The following is a 17,798-nucleotide window of genomic DNA, read 5'->3' as shown; positions in this document are numbered from 1 at the left end:
ATAACAGATGTTATGGAAATAATCCATTAATTACATCTATTACAGAATAGTTAATGAGCCAGTAACCTCTGTCACAATTCTTTGCATGATATTTGTACTTGCATGCTAATTAAAGTGTACACTTTGTGTATTTATATAGCAGAGGGGAACAGCAGGAAAATACCATTCCTGCCACTTGCTAAATGTATCCTCACACTACACATGACCACAAGACCCAGCCCTGCTGCAAGATCAGGTTTTGATGAGATCCACATTTAGGAATAAAGTCAGGTATTCCCTACAAATGCCAGAGCTCCTGTGAAAATGGTAGGAAAAGCTGGTTTGAAACAAAACTGTGGTTTTAAATCTACATAAATGAAGTCTGGAAAGACAAAGAGGTTGGCATTTGTTGTCTTTGCTCTTTCCTGTACACAAGCTGTGCTCTGCCTGGATGGATGAGTGCAATTCCCCCAAGGCTTTCTCTGTGACCTTTGAGAGCATCAGAAGTGAAATGAAGCTGCACTAATTTGCACTGAAACTTTGCTCTATGTAACTTCTCTTACTTTCCCAAAATCAAGCTTATCAGGCCAGGCAGTAGATGTATTTCATACTGCTTTTTCTTTCTGCAGGATGTATTAAAGTGTGATTAAATGCTTTTCAGATAAAGCTTTCTTACCTGGGCTTTTCCCCTGGGTGGAGATGGGAGAGGAGAAAAAAGGGAATACAACAGATGCTGCTCATGGTATTTTTTTGCTGCCAGATGATGCTCAGTGCTTCAGTGTCAAGTACAGTACTGAGCTGATTATGTATATAGGTATTTTATTTATATTTATATTTTTTAAATATATGTAACATGCAGGTGTTGGAATGGGTATGCAATAGTTTGGTAAATGCCTGTTATGGGTGGATGTGCTATGGGAAAACTTATGCTGAGAATGGGTTCAAGATATTTTGGAAACAAAACATTTCTCACTTGCTTCAAAGGGATGTTGGTATCCTAAGGCTGTGTTAAAGAGAAAGAAGCAACATTGATGAATTTACCTTATTCCTATGTGATATAATGGTAGATACTTTAAAGCTAAGTAGGTCATAAATATATGGTCTGTCAGATGTTCCTGCCAATGTCTTCATAACCCACAGTAAATTGGATCAGAGCTATTGCGTGTGCAAGTCTGTTCAGGTGCAGGGAAATGTTCTGACCTAAAACCTCAGAGCATGTTTCTTAGTCTTTATTTCTATTCACTCCACTTTCCAGCTTGTCCATGTGGACAAGTTCCTGTGTTTGTGTGATTCCCTTCCTTCCCCTGAGTCATGATCCCATGCTTTCAGGAACCCCTGTACAAAACTTACTGAAAACTGTCTCCCTGGAAGGGCTGGTAAGAGAGTCAGGCTTAGGGTAATGTTTAGCTGTTAATTTTCATTGTGTGAATGAGACCTATTGTGCTCCTGTGCTCTGGAAAGGCATTTCCACGTGACTTAGTCCTGTCTAGCTCTCACCTTTTCCTTCCTTTTGAAGCTTCAGTTCATCTCTGTGTGGATATCAAAGGGAACTGCTAGAATCTAGACCCAAGGTCTCATTTCCATCTCTGAATAAACAGTGTGTGCTATCTCAGATTCCCATAACCAGCTGGGCTCAGAAATAAAACCAGCAGGGATTGCTGAGAGCTGTGTGCTGTGTCAGGACAAGGTCTGGCTGCAGGCTTGGGGCAGGGAGGACGGATAGATCACAAAATCACTCTGATAGGCATCTCTGGTTTTGCAGTTTCCATGCTCTCTTGGCATCAGCTTAGCCTTAGTTTCATCTTCCTAAGGTTTCCTATGTAGAAACACAGCAATGTTCTGACACAGGTCAGCTCTGTTCATCTGCCCAAACATCTGTGTCACAAGAACTGTTTGCCTTTTGCACAGGCAGCTCTTCCCTTCTGAGTTTCCTTAATACACACAAGGTAAAGCACTTACATATATGTAGATATAGGTATAAATATATCAGTTCTTGGTGCTTGCCCAGGAACAGCAGAGGTGCCCCTGTTAGCAATAGCATGGTGCTGCTGCTGTTGGACAGTTGAAATTCCTGGAAGGTTTTATTTTTAGTTCTTTCTAGTTATAAAAACCCAGTCATCACAGGGTGTCCAATGGCATTACTGGGAGAAGCAGAACTGTCTGATAGGAGCTGCAAGACCAAGGCATTTGAATGTCACAAGGCAGGGGTAGGCTTTGTGTAGAGTGAGGAAGAAGGATGGAATGCTTGTTTGGAGCTGGCTTCCAGTGACACTCAAGTGTCTTAAGCCTTGTCCTAGTTCATAAGCGCTCCCCTTTCAGCTCACAGGGCATCACTCAAATTCTGCCCTAATTTCTGTAAGTCCAAATGCATCTGTACTGAACTCCCCCACTCTACAATATTTAAAAACGTGTGTAAAACCATGTGAAAAACACTCAGGCAAAAGCTGCCACTTCTCATTTAGTACCTCAAACTTTAAGCTATTGCTGGAAGGCATTGTTTTCCAGATACAAGGTTTCCCAGGGTGCTAAAAACACAACATGTGCCAGACTTTACCTACACATCTGTACACAGCAAGTGAGCCCAAAACATAGCCTTGACCATTTGAAATAAACACCTTGTGCCTTTGCTGTGAGAAATACAGCACATACAGTGGCAAGTGACCCAAAGTGCCTCTTCTCAAAGAAGAACATGGAGGAAATGAGAGCAGAAGGAGGGAACTCCAACAGAAAAACATTGTGCACAGGCTGAGAGCTCCTGCCCTTTCCTGCACCTGTAGCAACAACTTTAGCTACGTTTGCAGCAATGATTTTTCACATACTGAGCTACATTCTTATATCCTTAGTTTACCCATGGGGCTGGGTAGTTTGTTTGGTGCTCCAGTCATCTGCTGATAGATGAGTTATTCCTCTGGCAGACAGTCACCCCAGCCCTTCCTGGGGCGTAGGCATATAATTGGCACTGCACCCCCAAAATGGGAAGCATTACCCTGCCTAAGATACCGAGACAGTCAGAAGTGTCACTGACGTTTCCTTTTTGGCAGGGAGGGATGTGCTCATGGAAAACAGAGTTAATTTGGTCGAGTCCTTCTAGTTCCGGTGGAGAGTTACTTAACAGTGCAAAAATGCAGAGCAAGCAGGAACAGGAGGGGCCGGGCAGACGAGCACTTGAGCCACAGATTAATGCCCCGACTTCGGTGTGTGGAAAGCGCTGCACCCAGATAAAGTAACAGATTCACAGCCTGTTCCAGCGGCCAGCTGTTTTCAAAACAAACTTCCTAAGAAATATGGATGCTTCAGGATGAACTGGTGCAGGTGGGAAATGTAAAGGTGGTGTTAAATGTAGTTGTTTAAAAACTCTGCGAATGTTTCAGTAGTGTGCTTAGAAACTTGGAAACATTCTCGCAGCCCAGGAAGCAAATTGTATTCTGGGCTGCCTCAAAGGGAGAGTGGGCAGTAGGTCGAGGGAGGTGACTGTCCCCCTCTGCTCCAGACCCCACCTGTGGTACTGCATGCAGACCTGGGCCCCCCAAAAGAAGAAGAATGTGGAGCTGTTAGGAGGCCACAATGGTGATCAGAGGGCTGGAACAACTCTCCTTTGAAGAGAGGCTGAGAGAGCTGGGATTGTGCAGACTGGAGAAGAGAAGGCTCCAGAGTGAGCTTAGAGCACCTTCCAGGACCTGAAGGGATGACAAGAGAGCTGGAGAAGGGCATGGAGTGGGCAGGACAAGAGAGGAATAGCCTTAAGCTGAATGAGGGTTGGTTTAGATTGGATGTTAAGAAGAAATTCTTTACTGTGAAGGTGTTGAGGCACAGGCACAGGTTGCCCAGAGAAGCTGTGGACGCCTCATTACTGGAAGTGTTCAAGGCCAGGCTGGATGGGGCTTTGAGCAACCTGGTCTAGTTGCTCTGCCATGGTGTAGGGTTTGGAACAGCCCAAGCCATCCCTTGACACTGAGCCGTGACACCTTCTCCATGGCTGCTTCTGGCTTTTCCTCGACAGCCCTTCCCAGCAAGGCCAGCTGCTGGGAGAAGGAGCTGGAGTACAGACTGGACTCTGCTGGCAGACCCCGAGCATGCCTGAATCTTTTCAGTAACAGTAATTCCAAGTTTCATGCCTCTGCAATTAGGACATACTTGTTCCAACAGAACGGACTGTCGCAAGAGCCAGGTTTCAGCACGACATGCTGTGTGCTGCTGGGACTCGGTTTCCCGCAGATGGGATGCCAGGCTGACATCCCAGCCCTGGAGCGGCAGCCTTCAGCCTGTAGCCATTTTCCAGCCCTCTGGCTGCTCACGGAAATGCCCAGGGCCGCTCGGGCGGAGAGGGATGCAGGAGGAGGCAGCAGCAAGCAAGGTGTGAGCAGGAGAGGAACCAGCTGGAAACACAGGTTCATTTTGCAATGGTTGAAGCGTTTGAGTAACGCCGGGTTTCGCGTGTCTCGCCGCCGATTTAAGGCTCGAAGATGCTGTTGCAGCCCTTCCAGAGGGTGAGGAAGGTCCTGCTCACGCCAGCGGGGAGCGGAGCAGCCCCGGGCCCGCCCTCCGCGGGGGTGGTGCCGGCGGAGAGCGGCGGGGACGGAGCGGAGGATGCTGCTGCTGCTGCCGCTGCCTCTGCTGCTGCTGCTGCTGCTGCTGCTGCCGGCTCTGCCCGAGGGGCAGCGGGCGGCGGAGCTGCGGCTGGGGCTCCGGGGCAGCCCCCTAAGGGAGGTGAGCCCGGCTTTCCTCTCGCTCACCCTGGATGCCAGCCTCGCCCGCGACCCGCGCTATGTCGCCTTGCTCAGGTGAGTCGCCTCTCACCCCACTGGGTCTGGGGGGGACGGGTCATCCCGGCAAACGCGCTGTGGAGCGAGCTGGGGGGAGCAGGGAGTTCCCCAGCCTGGAATTGGGGTCGGGGAGAGGCTGCTGGGTCCCCTCTGCTTCGGGGTTCCCTAATTCTCCCTAATTCCCGGTACCTTCCGCAGGTGCCAGCCGCGCCGGTCCCTTTGTGCTCGGGGAAGGAGCGGCTGGCCTGGGTGGATACAAGGAAAGGTCAGCTCGGGGCTCAGCCTGGGACAGGAGCTGCTTTGCCAGCAGGAAAAAAAAAAAAAAAAAAAAAAAAAAAAGAAGGAAACGGAGGGAATTGCGATTGTCTGCCGTCGAGAAATGGAGGTTTCAGAGCGTCCTTATCGCTCACAGCAAGTACTGGAGAGGAGTTTGTTTGTAGTGAGGTGTGGGTCAGTCTCCTCCAGCTAACAAGTGTCTGGACAAGAGGAAACAGCCTCAAGTTGCACCAGGGGGGCTTTAGATCGGATATTAAGAAAAATTTCTTCACTGAGAGGGTAGTCATGCATTGGAACAGGCTGCACAGGGAAGCAGATGGTGGGATCACCATCCATGGAAGTGTTCAAAAAACGTGTCATGTTTTCCCAAATCTTGCACGTTTTCCTCCTCACTGAGCTGGTGAGAAAGATGTCACCAGCTTTACTGGAAAGTGCTCGGGTCTCCAACATCCAGCCCCAAATGCAGACTTTTGGGGTTCAGCCTGAGGCCAGCTCTGTCCCCACAAGGAGCAGGAAGTATTTGGTGGCCTCTAATCTGCTGTTTGTCATCACAGAGCAGATAGTGTCTGATGCGCCCAGTGCCCTCCAATGCCTTGTGGTTTCCTCCAGAGAAGGCTGGCTGTCCTTTCATCCTGCATGGGATATAAGCAAGCCACAGAGTTATGTTGTTTTGTACATCTGCTTTGATAAAGCCAACACCTGTCCCAGCAGGGATGATAAATCTCCCTTGGGTACAAAGGCAATTGCTTTGGCTGTTGTCTATGGAAGCTGGGGCTGATGATGTAGTCAGTTTTACACCCAACTTCTCACAGAACATTTATGACGGTGCTGCATAAACAAAACCAAAAATTCCAGAGGAGGAGGATGTTTAGGATGAGAAAAAAAAAAAACAACAAAAAAGCCAGGACTGTTTTATTAAATTTTTGCCTTACTTTGCCTCCAGGATTTGGCTCCCTGCCCATCATTATGTTCCCTCAGGCATGTTGTCCCCTTGTTGCCCCATTAGACCCTCCCCTGGCTCACTTGGCCATCAGGAACTCCCTGAGGCTAGTGGGTAGCCTCAGGTCACCCACTGAAGCATGTTCCTCAAAGTGCTTGCCACGTTTACCCTCTACACAGTCTGCATAAATATAGTGGTTTTCTGTTTCTCGCCATTCCCTCCTCAGCAATTCCAAACTGCGTGCCCTGGCAACGGCCCTGTCCCCAGGTTTCCTGAGGTTTGGTGGCACTGAGACAGATTTTCTTATCTTTGATCCCAACAAGGATTCAACTTCAGAAGAAAAAGTCCTCTGGGAGCTTCAGGCACAGCAAGGTAAAGAAGCATCAGCGTGTTAGACTTGAAACCATCCTGGGTTTTGGAGGGTCTTTGATGCAGGCTGAGGATGCTGCAAGGGCACAGCAGCAGCACTGGGGCCCTCCACAGGGTCAGTATTGCATCATCCATGGAGAGGAAAGCTGTGGACTTTCAGCATGGTTTGTGGGAAGAGCTGTGCCAGCTTTGGGAAAATGAGAAAGGATGTATGGGAACTTGTATCCTCCCTGGCATCTGCTGAGACTCTCCCTCTGCTCCCTGCAGTAATCTTGGGAGCTCCCCCACTGCCTGGAAAGTGGTCACATTCAGCTCAGAAGCTGTGGTTTCATTATGAAAATTAAGGAATAGATGGAAGACATAACCTGAGGAGAAGAGAGTGTTCAATCTCTCCCCCAAAGCCAGAGAGCTGGGCTGGGGGTGCAGCCTTGCCCTTCTGCTGCTTTGACGGCAAGTGCAAACCTGCTGGACCCCTGCCAGCTGCTTGAGCTTGGTTTTTCTCTTTGAACTTAAAAAAAGTGCATAAACTCTTCAAGAGGTTTTTCAGATGAAAAAAGTCCTGTGTATTCCTGTGGCCCATAGCACAATTGTGCAATCCTACATTACTGACCTGTGATGTTCAGTTTTGAAGTCAAGTGATGCTTTTCCCCTAATAGCACTCTGCTAAGCAGCCACTTCCTGTGACTGGCTCGTGTCTTCCTCTCTGGTTATGGCTTGTTCCTGGTTTGCATGCCAAGAAAACACATGAGCTTTGAAGGAAAAGTGTCTCATGGCTTCTGGCAGGGAGCCAGCGGGGAAGTCACTTGCAGCACTTTCCCCTGCACAAGATGGGCAGTGTGGGAAGCATTGCCCTGTTCCTGCCCCACAGAAAGGCAGGTGGTGATCCCTGCCACACCACTGCATGCCAGCTTGGCTCATCTGCTCCTCAAGCACAGCAGGGCTTTGTCAGCTCACTGGAACAAGGGTTGGCTGGCTGTGGAGGTGAGGGGTTAATTCCTATCAACCTTCTTCTGCCCTACAGAGGCTTGTGGCTCAAGGCCTGCGTTTGCTGCTGTTGGGAAGGTGCTGCTGGCCCAATGGCCCAGCCAGGAGAAGCTGATTCTTGCTGAACTGAACAAGAAAAAGCACAAAAACACCACCATTACAAGTAAGACTTAAACAGGGGGTGCAATTCTCTGCCCTTCAGTAAAAGGGTGTAGGCTGTTAGGAGCTGAAACCACTGAATAGGAAACATTTCAGCTGCTTAGAAAAATATTCAAAGAACTCTTTTTCTACTGTTTGCCACCTCACATTTAATAGAATTCAGCTGCAGGGGTTGGGAGGTTGTCAAAGCTTGCAAGATGTTGTGTAGTGAGGCCTGACCCCTTCTGTCTGGCTGGGAGAGTTTGGCAGCATCAGGCTAAATAAATACAGGCAGTAAAGATTGTTGCTTGGCCAGAACTCAACCAGCACGCTCCAACCCTGAGATAAACACCCCTCCTTTCTCCTCTGTGCAGAAAATACTCTGGATATTCTCTACAGCTTTGCAAACTGCTCGGGGTTTCACCTGATCTTTGGACTCAATGCCTTGCTGAGGAAAGGTGGCTTGCAGTGGGACAGCTCGAATGCCCAGGCACTGCTGGACTACTGTGCTTCCCAGAGGTACAACATCTCCTGGGAGCTTGGGAACGGTAAGTGCTTGTTGGCCAGGCCAGCTGTCACCTAGAAAAGTGCCACCAGGGGTAAGGGCTGGTAGCTTTGGATGTTTTGGCTGATGGAACATAGAGGCAAGGTGGTGTTTTATTAAGAGACAATAAGGTTTTAATTTGCAGAGGGATTTTACAAGAAGACACAATGAATGAGCAATGCTGCTCCTACCAGGGCTTTGAGATGAGGTGAACGATGCCCCATAAGGTTCAGGATGTCACCTATGGCAGGGACAGAGTGCTGGAGAGCAGCACTCTCTATCCCCCAAGCTTTTGGTATCATGCTCACCTTCAAATATCTCACCCACACCATGCCAGATCAGGTGAAGCCTTAGGGAACTGGTGCTTCCCACATGGATGGAGCTGCCCTATTTTGTGTCCTAGAAACAGAGTGGGGTGTAGATGTGCATTTGTCTTCCCCAGAGCCCAACAGCTTCAGGAAGAAATCTGGCATCCACATTGATGGCTTCCAGCTGGGGCAAGACTTTATTCACCTACGCCAGCTGCTGAATAACTATGTCCTCTACCAGCACGCCAAGCTCTACGGCCCCGACGTTGGGCAGCCCCGAAAGCACACACAGAAACTGCTGAGAAGGTAGGGGTGTGAGGTTCCAGCAGCACTCCTTGGCATGGGGCAGGTGTGGGGAATTGTGGCTTGTCTGCCCCTAAATGCATGAAGAGGCTTCAAGTTTTTTCCCCTTGATGACAACTAAAATCTTACCCGCATGCTTGAGTTCAAGGCCTGGGTACTCAGCCAGGTGAAACAGCTGCTGGCAGTGCATCAGCGGTCCATTTTCCTTTTTTTTTTCCATTCAGCACATTTTCCATTCAGCACTGGCTCTAGGACTGTGCTAACAAGGGCTTTTAGCCTGAGCAACACCCATGTGTTACACAAATGTCAATTCATGCTCCCAGCAACCTGCTGAGACAACTAAAGCTGAGGCTGCCCAAAGCCTGCTTAAAAGCCATGGCAAGCCTGGTCCCCAGGCACTCACCATCAGTACTGCCAGCTGTGGGGAGAGGGGAGGGCTGTGCTCAGCATTGCACTGGTGGGAGGGCCATGACCCATCACTGGTACTGCTAATCCCCTCCTCTCCACCATCCCCTCTGGCTGCAGCTTCCTGAAATCAGGAGGGAAGGTCATCGACTCTGTCACATGGCACCAGTAAGTACCACTTGGACACCACTGTCACTCTGATTGCTGCCTCGTTTTCTTTGAAAAATGTCAACTTGCACAGAATTATCAATCTCAGCAGAAAAGAAGGGAGTGAAATGCTCCTTTCAACCATTTTTCACGGGCCTCTCCACAAATTTCTCTGTTCAGAATTAGAGATGAATTGAGGGAGCACATTACAGAAATGCTGAAGCCTCCAAAGGGTCTGCTTGGCACAGAGAGACCAACAGCAGCGATGGGATGCTGTCACACAAGCCCAGCAGCAGGGAATGCAACGTGTGCAAGATGATAATTGTGTTTGCTCTATGTCTAGTTGATATAAAGGAAAACCCCTGCAGGTCTGGCTGACCCTTGTCCATGTGGAGACATGCCAGCAGCTCCTCCTGCTCCCTCGAGTTTGCTCTCTGAGCCATTTTGGGCTCTGTGTGGGTAATTCACTCTCAGATCCCACACACAGAGCAAACAGCACTGGCACCTGGCCCTTTGCTCCTGTGCAGTGACTTTGATTTGTAGGTTTAAAGTGCTCATGGGGGCAGTGGGGTAAACTGGCCCCAGGCCCATGAACTCCACATGTTTGAAAGTCATTTCCATGTGAAGGGAGTTTTCCTTCCAGAGTCAAAAGTAGGACACTGACATGCAACAGTGAGAAAAGATACACACACTCATTTTATATATACATGTATACATACATCAATTATCTATGTATTTTGTGCTGCTAGAAAGGCATGGAACATGTCCTTTCCCCTTCCTGGGCTGTTCTTTACTAATTTAGGATTATCAGGTTTTAGCTTCCTCTTGTGGCTGGAAGGCTTCAGCTATTTTTGGTAGGAGTGAGTGATAGCAGGATGAAATGCAAAAACCACAGGGATCCCAATTTATTTGGACAAACCAGACTTAAAAGTTCTTCAGGCTACGGTGGTGGGCAACATTCATGCTGTAGGGATGCTCATGTTCCAGCTCCCTCTAAGTGGCCAAAATATTCCAGCAGATGGGCAGATGCTGTGATGTGATTTTTTTAATATATAATTTGATAGATTAAAGCAAGTAATCACAAAGGAGTGCCAGACTCCTCAACAAGAGAAGACTTACAGAAGCTGGCTCTTGGTGATGTTTCTAAACGTGTTTTAGTAGATTATATCATTTCTATAATTGAGATATAATTATAATTAATATATTTGTAATCATAATTAATATATTAATAAATCTATGAGGAGATGCAAACAAACCTATTACTTCTGCTGGTGGAAATTTCAGTAATATCCTGCCTCCATCGAGGTAATTTTATCTGAAATACAAGTGACAGACCCACACATTTGGAAAAGAAAAATTTAAAAAGCACTGGACAGAGAAATCATGCTGTGGGTAAATGTACCAATCAACAGAATACTTTCAGTGGTGTTTTGTGCCACTGGTGGCATTTTCCCCTAATTTTGGCTATTTTTTTTCCCCATTTTCAGTTACTATGTGAATGGACGGAGTGCAACAAGAGGGGATTTCTTGAGCCCTGAAGTACTGGATACCTTTGCTACAGCCATATATGAAGTCCTGGAGGTGCCTTGTCATGTTCAATCATTTCCATGTTCAGTTTCCAGAGGGTTAGCAGAGAATTCAAAATAAGGCACCATTTCTTACTAGCAATGAACAGGGATACCCAAAGCTTGGGTTCTGCTGACATTGTATATTTAAAAAAAAAAATTAAAATTAATGATACTAACAATAAAGCTCCAACAGTTTCCCATGCAGCAAACATGGTGCCAGGTCTATCACACACCTACAACTTTCTCATTTATTGATATAGTGATTACTCAGGGATGTAATTTATGGTTATCCCATCCCCCTGGTGCATTTTTTTTTTGTATTTTGAGATCCTGAGAACATTGTAACTTAGAACACAGCACTACTGAATATAGCACTCCTCAGCACAAGAATTATGGAACCTGGATATTAGTGATGTTTGCCCTGTTTTGTGTAGGTAGCAAGTTTGGGTTTTCATTCGGGGGGGATCTAAATCTACTTCTAGTCCTTTTGATCCAAATTTCTGTGACATCCCATCTCAGGGTGTTATCCCTTAAATAGAAACATCCTAAGTAAACCTTTGGCTAAAGCACAATTTTTTTTTTATTATTTCAGCAGCCAAAAAATTAACTGTCATCTCTTCCTCTTCTTCCCTAATTCCACACTGGGCAGATTGTTGATCAGACCGTGCCAGACAAGAAGGTGTGGCTGGGAGAGACGAGCTCTGCCTATGGAGGAGGAGCTCCCAGGCTGTCTAACACTTATGTTGCTGGCTTTATGTGAGTACTTTGTGCCAGGTGTGGGGAAATTACGTATTTTACCAGCTGAACGGGGCCGCCCCACAGGAGGAACGTGGCTTCCTCTGGCTTCCTGGGGAGTGCAGGCAGATTTTTCCATCCTATAAGACATGATGACTTTTTATCAGGGCCTGGTGGGCCAGCAAGTTAAAGTCTGATGATGACAGGCAACCTTGCTGTTGGTGTGATGATTTCTCCCAGCCTTCAGACCCTCGGCCAGTTCAGGAGAATCTGCTGCCACTCCTTGTTTCCACCACCTACAAACAGGGGAATGGAACTGTTCCCACCAATTTGGACTTCAAGAAGCGGTCTGAAGTTATTTTTTAGTGTAATCAATGCAAGGCTTGAAATTAGTTGTGTGTTTTTAAGGAAGTCAGCATCACACATTGATTTTTGCTTTCCTGCTTCCCAGGCTGGTTGGAGAGGGGCAACAGGGTACAGTTGAGGTCAGCCCTTTCATCTGTGTGACATTTGTCTCATTTTTTGGCAGGTGGTTGGACAAGCTGGGGCTTTCAGCCAGGCAGGGGATTGATGTGGTGATGAGACAGGTCTTCTTCGGGGCAGGGACCTACCACCTGGTGGATGCCGACTTTGAGCCTTTGCCGGTATGTGAATAACACCCCCTGAATGCAGCTCTGCACGGATAACACCGGGTGTGGAAGGACAAGCCAGCTTTTCTAACACCTTTTTTTGCTTGGATGGTCACAGGTGTCCTTGCACCTGAAGTTATCTCGTGTTCCACTATGGGTTAATGCATTATTACATATAAATGTGGGTGCAGCCAGTCTTCAGCACAGCAGAAGCTGATTTGTGGGACATGACGCTCTGTTTTGTACACAGGAGCTCCTGGAGCTCACAAGGCTTTTTTGGATGGTTTGTTTTGGTTTGACTACTCTTCAGCTGAGTGATGAGTAGTTTATAAACAGAAGTGAAAACAGATATTATAATCAATTCTATTCCACCTGAAAATCAGGCCAACATGAAGACTTAAGCATTATAGGTTGTGAGCACATTCATCCTGCAGTGGCAGCTGAAGGATAATTAAACTGAAATATTAATTTAGTATGGTTTGATTTATTAGGATGATTAGCATTTATTTTGCTGTGATGAAACTTCATTATATGAACTATAAATTGTTCTTGGACATATGGCATGTTTCTTTGTACTGCTAGCACTTAGCTTGGAGTGACAGGGTAGCATCTTCCTTTCTAGCTTCCCTCTCATTTTTCTGCTTCCAAATTGTGATTTTCATGGGTGGTCATAGAGCCAGCCTGAAAGAAAAGCCAGAATACAGGGGTTTTCCATCCTACTTGTTCAGCTGCTTCCTATGCCAGAGGCTGCATCATCAGGCTTGTGGCTTTTGGCTTTTCATTCCCTAATTAAAAACAGATTTAATTGGGACTGAAACTCTGTGCTTGTTCCTTGCCTACAGGCAGTATAGATGCTAACCAAGCCAATAATGCTTCAGAGGCAGGAAAATCCAAGCCCAGGTGCATCAGCTGTAGCTAGCACAGAAATGAGGAAGCACAGCAGAGTCAGAAGGCTGCCCTTCCTTGCAGAGGGATTGAGCATCAAGGCTGACAGCAAAAGTAATTTTCTGGGCTTGTGGTGGGTCAGAAGAGAAACAGAACAATTTTCCTCCTAAGAAAACCTCAAAGACAAAGAGATGAGCTGGAAAAATGAGTCTGCACTGAGCATTGCCCTGCTCTGAGGCATCATCCTGGGGTGTCAGAGGATGCACTTGTGACTTGGGTTTAGAAAACAATCCTGATACCTGTTCTAAAGTACAACGTTAACTAAAGGGGTTGAAGTTTAGGAGCTTCTTCCTGGTGTTGCACCTGTGCCTTAGGTACAAATTTTCTTGCAGGAAGGGCAGCTCACACCCCTGCATTCAGCCCCAAGGTTTTCTGTACCCTGCAGAAGGGCATTTCCAAAATGCAAACGATCTCCCCCAACAAAGCTCTGAGGGTTGAGTATGAAAGGGAAAATGACTCTGAGGTATCTTGTAAACACAGCTGTTCACAGGCAGGGCTTCCCTTTCAGCTATGGTGTTTGTGTGAATTTAAGTAGATGTGGTGAAAAGCTTGGTAAAGCAAAAGCTATTGGGGGAAAACCCCTTGAAATGAGCTTCAAAATGAAGGTTAGATGAAGCGCTGTGTGGATTACCTGGCAGTACACAAACGTTTCCATGTGTTTTTGTGCCTCCCAGGACTACTGGCTCTCACTGCTCTACAAGAAGCTGGTGGGTACCAAGGTACTGCAGGTGGGCCTGGCAGGAGCTGACAAGAGGAAGCTCCGTGTCTACCTCCACTGCACCAACAGCCACAAGTAAGCCTCCAGAAAGGGTGGAATATCCCAGAAACTGAGCCCACGGCCATCTCTGGGCCAACAAATGCCATTTGGGACAGTGCAAGGTCACACATTATTCTGATCCCCACCATCACCTTCTCTTGCCTTGCAGCCCAAAGTACAGAGAAGGGGATGTGACGCTGTTTGCCTTAAACCTCTACAACGTTACCCAACATCTGCAGCTACCGGAACACCTACTGAGCAAGCATGTGGATCAGTACCTCTTACTGCCACATGGCAAGGAGAATATTCTTTCCAGGTAAGCCTCAATTCCTCCAGTCCCTGTGGAAAAGGTTGTGAGTAGGCTTATATATCTTTAAAACCTCATCTTATTCAATTTGCAAGGGGAAAGAAGAGGTTACCATTCAGTCATCTGGGTTTTTTTCAGTAAGATCTGACTTGTGTTAAATCAGGTCCCCTAAACTCAGGCTGCTGAAAACTTCCTAAGTTATAAGGAAATTTACTTGATGTTAATTTGGAAGTTTATCCTAGCAAGCTTCAGTGTTCTGGACCAGCTGCTAAAGTCTTGTTGGTTCGTTTAGCTGGTTTTTTTGGTTTTTTTTTTTTTTTGGCACAAGCACAGGTCTATTGCTTTCCCAATTGCTGGCTCCTGATTTACAGGAATGTGTTCAGGCTTTGTATGTTGGTGGAGTCTTTTTGTTGTCGTTGTTAATGCATCCACAGGGAAAGGATCTGCTCTCTGGGCATAAAGGAATATTAATATTTTCAGGGAAAAAAGCAATTAAAACATGTACTTTTCAAAGCCTGTTTAGCTGTTGACCTCACTGGAAGAGAAAGAAAGGTACTTTTTAATGTGTTTAAGGAGTTCTTGCAGTGGGAGTGCTGCAGATATCTGTGCATGTGTGTGCACACATTCAAGGGAAGTTTAGTTTGGCTTTGGGCTGAGTTAATGTTTACACTCAGGCCCAGAGCAGTTTATGCTTGATGGCAAACAGAGCACAGCTGCCCAAACAGTCTCTCTGTCCCTCTCCAGGTCTATTGAGCTCAACGGCCGTGTGCTACGGATGCTGGATGATGAAACGCTGCCAGAGCTTATGGAAAAGCCCCTTGGCCCTGGCAGCCTGCTTGGCCTTCCAGCCTTCTCCTACGGCTTTTATGTTATCAAAAATGCCAAAGCTATTGCTTGCGTTTAAGTGGTCAACACACACACTCAGGACAAATGTAAGGCATTTGGCTAGCAGGGAATTCTAATCCTAGAAATTCACATTTCTACCATGGGATTTAATTCTGGTAAGGCATGCAAATGTTGCAGCACTAGTACAACTGTGAGCTGGAGAAGACATAAGGTCCCACTGGGTAACTGGTACATGAAAGATCCCAGGAGAATTATCCAGGTGGAACAAGCTCAGGTAGGGGCTGGTTTTCCTCTTGATCCAGTCTGTCACTGTGCTTGAGCATGGAACCCTTCTCCACACCACGCAGGGAGCTTCTCATACTGCCTGGGGCTCTGCCAGCCCAGGCACTGCAACCTCCCCTCTCCCTCTCATTTCTGCAAGCACAGCTCCTAAAGCAGTTTCTTCAAAAGCTTGCCTTCAGAAAGGATGAGCAGAGATTTTATTTGAGCTGTACAGCTGTGACTTTGCACCATGAGGGGAAGCCTGGGAGAGGGTTGTGGTTGCTGATGGTATCTTGGGGTGGAAAGTGCAAAGCAAACCAAGGTCAGGGTGCTTGCAGGGGCAAAGGCCTTGCAGGGAAACCAGATCGTCTATCACATCTGGGGAAATGACACACATTTTACTGAAGCTAGGAGTGCTCAGTCACAAGATGGAGCTGTGGCTCTGTGCTTTCCAAAGGTGAGTTGTTGAGGCAGGAAATGCAGGCTGTCCCTGTAGGGGGGTCTACCTCTGGCATCACACATTTCATCCCTGCAAGGAAAGGAGAGGAGCCCACCAGGCCCTCTGTGCTCAAGGGGTTGCACAGTGAGCGCTTGTGACTCTTCAACCTGCACCACCCTGCAGGCAGCTCAGCTGGAAAGGACTTCCCTGAACCTATGCACAGATAAAGCTCTCTTTACACTCCCTAATGCACTCAGGTCTCTCCCGTCCTCAGGGAAATGGGATAGGAAAGAGGCTGAGGAAACCACTCACCCCTCAGCCACCAGAGGGACATCAGTGGCCTTAGAGCATCCTGGGGACAGAGCAGCCCAGCCAGGCTGACATCCTTCCTACTGGGAAAACAGTGATTTTGGACAGAAATCCAAAATCCACCAGTGTTGGTGGTGGTTTTTCTCTGCAGCTGTCCCTTCCCCATGCACACCCTGTTGCAGGTGGCTGTGCCAGCAATAGCTCCCTGTGGCACACAGGCTGTTGGTGTTCAGGGCAGCAAAAAGCCTCAGACAGTAGCTGTGGCCTCCTGCATATATTTATTTGCATCTGCTTTTCTTGAAAGTATGTAACCCACTCCACTCTTCAATGCATTATGATATATTTATGAGCACAGCAGGGAAGAACAACCCCACACCTCTGTACTTCCCTTTTTAAGCTTTAAAAAGATGCTACCAGCTACATGGGGTTTAACACAGGGCAGGGAACCTTTTTTAATAAGAGGACTTTCAAACCTGAGGTACTTTAGGAGCTGTGATGAAAACCTGCACAATAAAAAGGTTTTATTTGAGTTCAGTGTGTCAAAGGAGTGTGTGCATCCATGGAACAAATGCATTCTGTGAAGGGTTATGTATCAGGGGATAAAATAGATGAGAAATTAGGAAGGCTAAGTTTGTTTACATTGTCCAAGTTCCATAAGAGAATTAAAGAGAATGTAAGATGGAAAGTCCTACATACAGTCAACGTAAAGGCAATAATATATTATTATTATTATAAAAATGTAAGTTACAACTAAAATATCAAAGTTATCATTTGCCTGGTAGCTTCTTTTTAGAACTTTTTCTAAAAAATTTGTTTATTCCGATGCTTGTGAGTTTTGTATTTGAAGATTTTAATTAAATTTAATTAAATTTATACCAACTTTTGGCAGCCTTCACTTTAAGACTCCTTTTTATGCTGATACCAGGACACTCCCTTCTTTTCTTTTTGTCATAACTACCCATGCTTTTTTTTTTTTTTTTTTTTTTTTTTTGTTACCAACAAGAGCACCCTTGTGCTCTTGGAAAAATGGGAGAAATCCTACACAGGTTGGTGTGTTTCAATGGTGTTTGCCAGAAGCTGGTGTTGACCAGCCCAGAAGCCCTCCACCCAATGTGACTCAGACCTGGTCCATGTGCTGGTGACTGGAACTACCAGGAGGGGCCCGGGGTGTTTGTACATGCAAATGGCAGCTGCTGCCAACCATGTATCCTTCTCTGAGCCGTGCTCTTCGTGGTGGGGTGGGGAGGTTTGATTTTATAGCTCAGTAACCACGCTTCTCTTCACAAAGTGTTGCACATCAAGCTGATAGCTACAGTTAGCTCTGTACAAACAGAGCAAGAGGAACAGAAGGTCAGGGAATGGGAAAGACGCCGGATCTCAGCACTCCAAGGAAGCTATGGTCTGAAACAGAGATGAACATCACTCTCACAGGACCAATGCCTCCCCCACCCTTATCTCTGGGGCTTTTATTCCTCTGTGACCTTGGGGGATTGAATATATGTGTGTACGCTTATTTGAGAACAGGGACAATCATATCTCACTCCAATTCACTTTTGTCCTTTTGACTCTGGAGGCCAGATTAGTCACACCAGATTTCCTGTCAGTTCAGAAGGTGAACTAATTTGCATTACACTTTGGTACAGGGGATCATTTGTGCTAGTGAAAATAAGGAAACTGATAATCTCCTTAGAGTCAGGGACATTTTGACAATCAGCTCAGATTTGAGCTAAACAAGACAGCTAGGCTTTATAAGTCTGAAATGAGCTATTCCCTAGATTATCTTTCACTGAAGGGCCAGGCCACTTTATTTTGAATATAAATACAGTGGTAGTAACCATAAAAGTTT

General features: G+C 46.7%; 1 protein-coding gene across 1 annotated transcript; it reads left to right on the top strand.

Moving 5' to 3' along the window:
* The first annotated feature begins 4,442 nt into the window (after positions 1-4,442).
* Positions 4,443-16,766, top strand: HPSE (heparanase). Its single transcript, XM_033061401.1, is given in 14 exon segments — positions 4,443-4,482; positions 4,485-4,541; positions 4,544-4,760; positions 6,185-6,330; positions 7,349-7,474; positions 7,824-7,997; positions 8,436-8,607; positions 9,130-9,177; positions 10,644-10,737; positions 11,374-11,480; positions 11,989-12,103; positions 13,708-13,826; positions 13,960-14,106; positions 14,842-16,766. Coding segments are annotated over 14 exon segments (1,722 nt in total). The 3' UTR covers positions 15,002-16,766.
* The last annotated feature ends 1,032 nt before the right edge of the window (positions 16,767-17,798 follow it).

The sequence above is a fragment of the Catharus ustulatus genome, chromosome 5 (assembly GCF_009819885.2).
Source record: "Catharus ustulatus isolate bCatUst1 chromosome 5, bCatUst1.pri.v2, whole genome shotgun sequence".
NCBI classification, from domain to species: Eukaryota; Metazoa; Chordata; class Aves; order Passeriformes; family Turdidae; genus Catharus; species Catharus ustulatus.
This window is presented reverse-complemented; position numbering and strand designations above follow the sequence as displayed.